The 6,963-nt window shown below is 37.4% G+C and overlaps 1 protein-coding gene across 1 annotated transcript; it reads right to left on the reverse strand.

Moving 5' to 3' along the window:
• Window positions 1–442: 442 nt before the first annotated feature.
• LOC143864326 (serine/threonine-protein kinase/endoribonuclease IRE1-like) lies at window positions 443–6,536 on the reverse strand. The gene is made up of 4 exons (XM_077375237.1): window positions 6,090–6,536; window positions 5,775–5,920; window positions 2,746–3,386; window positions 443–1,922 (listed from the first exon to the last, which is right to left on the reverse strand). Exons 3-4 carry the CDS (start codon window positions 3,330–3,332, stop codon window positions 1,913–1,915), a joined length of 597 nt encoding a protein of 198 aa, XP_077231352.1. The 5' UTR covers window positions 3,333–3,386; window positions 5,775–5,920; window positions 6,090–6,536; the 3' UTR covers window positions 443–1,912.
• Window positions 6,537–6,963: the final 427 nt, after the last annotated feature.

The raw sequence follows: 6,963 nt of genomic DNA on the forward strand, positions 1-6,963 counted from the left end.
GCACTCCTCACTTTATAAGAGTAAGGTATGGCCCGCACCATAGGATGATCCAAACCGTCCATTAGATGGGCCACAGCCTAAATAGGTTGTGCCTCAAAAATCATTTCCATACGTTGATCCTAACCCTCTATAGATCGGAGAGTTGGTATCAACCTATGGAAATAATTTTTGGAAAGAACCTATTTAGGCTATGGCCCATCTAATGGACGGTTTGGATCATCCTATGGTGCGGGCCATACCGTACTTTTAATAAATAGAGGAGTGCCCTCATCAAAATACAGCAGTGTTGATAACATTTCCCTTAAGTAATGTTTGTTATGTGAAGATTAGGGCAATAAAGACTCAGAGATCAAAGGAAACCGAATTCAAACACGTAAACATGAGATCCCAAAATATTGCAGAACAAAAACACAATCCTGTTGCAAAATTGTGCGCTGTGTAATAAAGTGAGAGGTTGCCTCACAGAGCGAAGTCGTGAAGTGAGGGAAGGAACCTCCGACAAATTGCAATACTGAAAATCTATGTACTAAAGCAACAGAGCCTGTAGCCATGGGAGCCAAAAGTACTACAGAACAAAATATAAAACCTGTGGAAGAACATTTGGATTGCTTTAGACTACAGAGAGGGGTAAGTGGAAAAGTGACGGAACGAACCCTCCCAATAAACTGCAAGCCTGTAAACATGTTCATTGAATGCTAAGGAAGTATAAGCCACGCCTTTTTCCAGCAATCAATCACCAATGCATTGATCATGGAACCAACTGATTGGCATTGTTCCCCCTCACTCCCCCATTAGAATGCAATATTTGAATGAAAACAGAGCTGATGATAACCACAGAACCCAAACCATTTTTGGTCCTTATTTGAATGTAAGACTGGTTTAAAGTAAGATACTTGTGAATGGGACATTAAGGCCTCTTTGGAAGCCATTAAGCATATACCTATGCCCACCAACCTACTTCAAGATGCCGAACCATCTAAATGGAACTCCATCTACGACTGTTAAATCACATCTATCTTGGCTTATGCTGAAATGATGGAGTTATCCTACCACACAAGTCTAGGATATCCATTATAATGCCCACTAACCTCCAGGTCCAAAAGAGATCCTTTGTGCCCATGGAATGACATTGGAGGGATCACCTTCAGTCAATAGATTTTCATACATTGCTGACGCAAAAATCTTAAAAGGCCACAAAGGAGAGCACGCACCTCCGCTTCATTTGAATCACACTCCGAGGGAGCTGAAGCATGTCTTCACTTATAAAACAGTGGTCCTGAAATACACTCCACTCCGGCTCGTCCCAGCTTACCTTTTGAAGTCTCATAAAAACTCAGTTTTATCCACTCTTGGGATGGTGGTTCTCAATGCGATTTTGGTGTTTAACGTGAGGCTCTTTACCAATGATTGTCCTCCAACTCCTAAATACTTCTTGGGTTTGGGACTTGGGAGTCCCGGCTATTACTTGCCCGTTGGATTAGGCCATCATCTTCATCTCCATTGTTATTCCCATAAAGACTTTTATGGTCAATGAAAAAATATATTATTTCTTTCTTTCCAATGTGTGTCACACCATGACAAATAGAACAAGGAACCAAAGAATATTTCCGGTGCTACCAAATGGCATCCTCCTCCCTAATCGAGGATAACTTTCTCAATTGAGGCTACGAACACCTACATCATGCCAAAGCTTCCAATAAGAGAGCACCACAACCTTCGTCATAAGGGACAATGAAGCAAGACGTGATCCAATGTTTCCTCCGCCAACACGCATAATACGCAACTATTTGCTAATCAGAATTTCTTCCTTTTATGTCTTTCGCAAGTGTTCATTTTCCTTGCTGCTACTGTCCAATCAAAAGTTGCCACCCTAGGTAGAGAAAGAGAATGCCAAGCTTTTGCAAACGGTTAATTACAACCTCCTGCATTAAAAAACTGTGTGTGTTTGGTACCCAAAAACAGGGCAGCCAAAGCACTGTTTGGGTGTGGGCTTTGTGACCCTAAATAGGGTTGCAGAGGCACTCTTTATGCGTGTAATTGGGTCCCCAAAACGGGACTGCACTATGTTATGAACGTGTGGGTGTTTTGAGTCCCACCACGGGGCAGAATGTAGACTTGTTGTGTGCGTGTTTTGGAAAACTTAAACCTAAACTAAATTGACACTATTTACAATCAACTATTTGACTCCAGGATTATTGCACTCCACTCCCTAGCAGAGACCATTTCATTTTTTCCACATTCGTAAGTTCAAAGGTAGGTAACAGCTTGTACTTCCTCGTGCATGGTTCACAAATCACAACAAGGAATTTTTCCAGGTAATATTGATCTTGTATAAATTGGAAAAATGATCAATGCCTAACCTTTGAGAAATGAGTCATTTTATATTATTCCATTCTCAGTTATTCCATGCCTTCATATATGCCTATAGGTTGTTCAAACAAATTACATTCAACTTATGAAGACATTTTTTTCAAAATTTCCGTATCAAAATGAAAACTTGTACTGCAACTAAACTCTACCTATAGTCAGTCAACCTTGTTCTCTTTATTCACCACATCTATCATGATCCCAAACGTTTAGTATTTAAAGGGTTGTCAGAGGTATATTATAGTTCTCAAAAGCTCTTTCAAGCTCTTTAAATACTAAACGACATTATAACAGTGGAGTGCTGATATCATTTCCCAAAAAAAAAAATTATGTAAACAAAAACTAAGAAATCGGCATAATCCAATGAATAATATTTACCTCATCAGTTTTGTCAACTGGGATGACGGAAGTCGACCATTAAATAACTTCAAATCTTGGGGAATTCCATTTACAAATTCCAACCTTGGAGTGCCAACATTCGAAAAGTGAGTTATAAGATCGTATAGGCAGCAAGTCCAGCGCTCTAAGATAATGTAACAGAATTTATCGTCCGTCTCCATTCCATAGTACATAACGATATTTTCATTCAAGTGTGTATCTCTATGAATATCAGCCTCCTTATTCACAGTTCCTATTCGTTCGTGCGGAATCCGCTTCACAGCAACATTCATTCCATCATAAACACCTTCAAGTATCCCATATTCCTCCGGCGGAATTACTCTGTTTGAGAGGATGAGCTCACCAATTTTTTTTCTATTGCTCCCAGCTCCAGTTAGTGCTTCAGAAGTATTAACACCAATTTGGGCATCAGAAAATGCACCGACGTCAATTGGGTCATCATACTCAACAATCTGGTTATGAACATCAGCACTTGGGATGCCCGGCACATCAACACTTGACTGCATCTTCGACTTCTTCGAGTTTGGTTTGCTCTTTTTGCCCCGCTTGTCCGATTTTGGAGTCATTTTTTCTAGCCTTGGAGAATTAGAGAATGGAAATAGAATTGCAATGTTGGTTTCCTAAAAAAATCATCAAAGTCCAAAATGAATTAACCGGACCTAGGAACTCAAGAATGGATCAAGTGAAGGGCAGGCGCAAAGACGACGAATCAAGTTCATGCAATTCATGGGACATGAATGATAGCATAAATGAACTATAATTCACTATTTTTTTTTCTGGTTTCAACAAAAATGAGTAAATAACAGAAGCAACAAGCTCATGGGTAAATGACAATCATACAAACATTTTCTTCACACTTCCTTTTACCCATACTTATCTCCACAAAAGATATACAAATATATCTTTTGCCTTCAGACATTTCAACACAACAGAATTAGCTCCAAACTTTAACGAACTACAGAGAGTAGAATTTGTGTCTTCAGAAAATACATCATTGTAACCCTTTAATATTTATTCTTATAGACCCCAAAAAACTGTGTGTAATCTCTTAAAATACCTATACATAAACAAGCTATGCTAGGCATATCATATTTGACTCTTACATCAGGTCATATCATCATTCACTTGCATAACACAACATTTATCAATTCTAACAACTAAGAACACCACCTGAAGCATGCATAAATGAACATCAGACTGAAATTCCAAATTACCACTTAACTTCCAAGTGTATATTCATTTTAACCCTTCATGCTCAATCATGAACAACTATACAATAAAGATGGCAATTTAAAGGTAGTCATTTAGCATACAGATACAAGCATTACATTTCATTTTAACCATTCATTTTATTCTGTCAGTATAAAACATATTTTTCTACACTTCAGGGACTTAAAATTCAGGGATAACAAATTACTTCTACCCAAAAAGGCAGTCATTAAGATGCTTAATAGTTGATTACTTAGCAAATGAGGATATAATTCAAACAAGGCACTAGCAGGAAATAAATCAAAGTCTAAGGATATGTCTAGATGAACTCCTTGTCTACAGGAATTCCAATCAGATGCCCACAAAAAATTAATACAGGATTGAAATTAAGGATCAATTCCTACTACTATGACGTCCAAAGTGAAAACAATTTTAGGTTTGAAAAACCTAAAACCAGAATAAGGAAGCAGGTTTCATCCTAGACTCTTTTCATAAATGAGCATTTATTCAGAGTTCAGAAATTGCCTTAAATGTGAAAATCCAAGAATTTGAATTATACGTTCATAAGACCTAAATAAGAAAGTAGAAACAGTTGCCACAAATTCACTCAAACTAAGGTCATGACGGACTTAATATCATTTCCAAATGATTGCACAAAAGTAACTTAAACAACTTACATTGCAAATGATTGTATTCAATATTATCTTCAAATAATATAGAATGACTAATCAAATTTATGAACGAGAAATGATCCAATTATACTTTCCAAAATTTGCAAACTAATAGCATCATAATTCCATGAAGAAGCATACTTCGTAGTGTCTTTACCTGTAATTATTAACAAATGGATTTATTCCAACTAGTCATTTATGCGAGATGACCTGACTTATTCATCTATCTGATGGGAAAATTTTCCACTCAAACAACTTCAATTCCAGCTAAATGATTTTTATCACATATGAACTCATGAATGCAAACTAACCTTTTTCTTTCCAATTGGGTTGAATTTTTTATATGATATGAAAATTAACAGCACGTATAATATCATTTCCAATCATGACCGAGCAATGAAATTCTTTTACAAGTATATAAGTGACAAAACATTTAAGAAGAAAACCAATTTAAATAAAGTAGATTCATGAAGCTTTCAAAACATGATAACATTAATCTCACTAAACAGTTCTTAGTAGTATAAATAATGAAAGGAGAATTGTGATAAAAACATCCTTATTGTTAGCAGACAAACAAGCCCAGTTTATATCATATTTGTTATCCTTTTTTCTTTTCTTTTTTTGAATATTGATCATATTTGTTATCCTAAGTTCCCAATGAAGCAATGATCCAAAGATTGGGTCCAATCCATCCTTGCACGGATGCTACCAGTAGATTGGCTATCCATTTTCTTAAAATAAGCTCTCTTAGGTTTATAACATCAATTAATAGTAGAATATCCATATCAAGAAACTAAGAAGAAAGCTAGAACCTAAAATGCAACTAACGATGACAAGATTGATCTTTCTCCAATTTTCTCATATTGTGAAAATGTATGGCCAAGATAGAAAGTAACCTACTTATATTGGCTGAACGCCTTGCGCTTGCAAAGAAGAAGATAGAGGTAGTCTAGCATAACCCGTAACATACAACAAGAACCGTAACATACAACAAGAAGTGTGACACTGGAACAATCATTCTAGTATATGCCATAATATACAACAAGAAGTGTGACACTGGAACAATCATTTGTAATGCAAAATACATATGAAGTAAATTAATATAAAGTAAAGAAAGATAATTATTACCTGCAAGATGCAATCTTCTTAGTTATATGATAGGGTAAGTCACTATAGCAGAATGAGATGACAATAGCAAGAATTCCATCAAACTTTTGTCTATATATGATTCCTTCAGTAGCCTTGTAACTAGTTCAGGATTTAAGAAACAACACCTTCGCAAGAAGAAATACAGACGATTAAATTTATAGGGAAAAAATGGAAAAACATTGGCAAAAAGCCCTCAAAATGGCCATGAAAGAAAGCCCAAAAAGCTACAGAATATTAAGTAAATAGAAGATGAAATCTAAAATAAATAAAAACAGGGAGAAGAAGAGAAAATACAAGATGGAATTAAATCTCATACGCCACTGCGATTTCTTCATCATCCAGTCTCCTCCTAAAGCAATGAATCCGAACCATTCCATTCCTCTTAAAGCTTGAATCCAGTTGTATTCAACAATGAGATTTAGGATGTTATGGTGAGAATGGAGAGAGACGAGATCAGAGGATTTTTAAGAGAGGGTTTCGAGAAGGGAGAGTCATAGGCATCTAAGGGTGCGTTCTTTAACCATTCTCATCCTGAAAGTCAGAATCAAGCTCCTCCATATCCCCATTTTCTCCACCCTCTGCACCCAACGATCCAACCAGACTTGGATGTGAGGAATATGATAGGATCGCAAATCCGCCGTTGCTCCTATCTGTTTTCAGAAACACCTATTTGCTGGAAACCCTAATTTCCTTATTTGAGATGAAGAGGCAGAAATGGCAACTGCACTGCACATATTTAAATAAAATTACAAATGCGTTTAAACGCCACCCCATCAGATGAATCTCGTGACCACCCCCATCACGTGAATCTCGTGCCACACTAGGATGATCCAGACCGTCCATCTGCAACAGGTTCTATACGCTTGTAGTCCCTTACTTTTCAAAAAATACTGTACCGACCAGGATGATCGGACCGTCCATATGATGAGCCATAACGTAAATAGGTTGCGCCCTAAAAAAATGGGGCCGGGTTGGGTTGAGTTTCCCAACCTGAGTCGAGTTCAGGTTGAGGGCTTGGGAAACTCAGGTCGGGTTTGGGTTGGAAAAAAGGGTTCGTCGGATTGAGTTGGGTTGAACTTCATTGCGTTGGAGATCGGGTCGAGTCGGGTATGGGTTGGCTCAGCCCAACCCAACCTGACTTGCTCCCCTAAGCGTGACCCACCATTTT

The sequence above is a fragment of the Tasmannia lanceolata genome, unplaced genomic scaffold (assembly GCF_043159265.1).
Source record: "Tasmannia lanceolata isolate RefF3 unplaced genomic scaffold, GAP_Taslan_0.1 ptg000048l, whole genome shotgun sequence".
Taxonomy (NCBI): domain Eukaryota; kingdom Viridiplantae; phylum Streptophyta; class Magnoliopsida; order Canellales; family Winteraceae; genus Tasmannia; species Tasmannia lanceolata.

What these genes read in the sequence shown, in the direction of transcription:
- LOC143864326 (XM_077375237.1), bottom strand. Translation starts at nt 3,332, where the DNA reads ATGACTCCAAAATCGGACAAGCGGGGCAAAAAGAGCAAACCAAACTCG.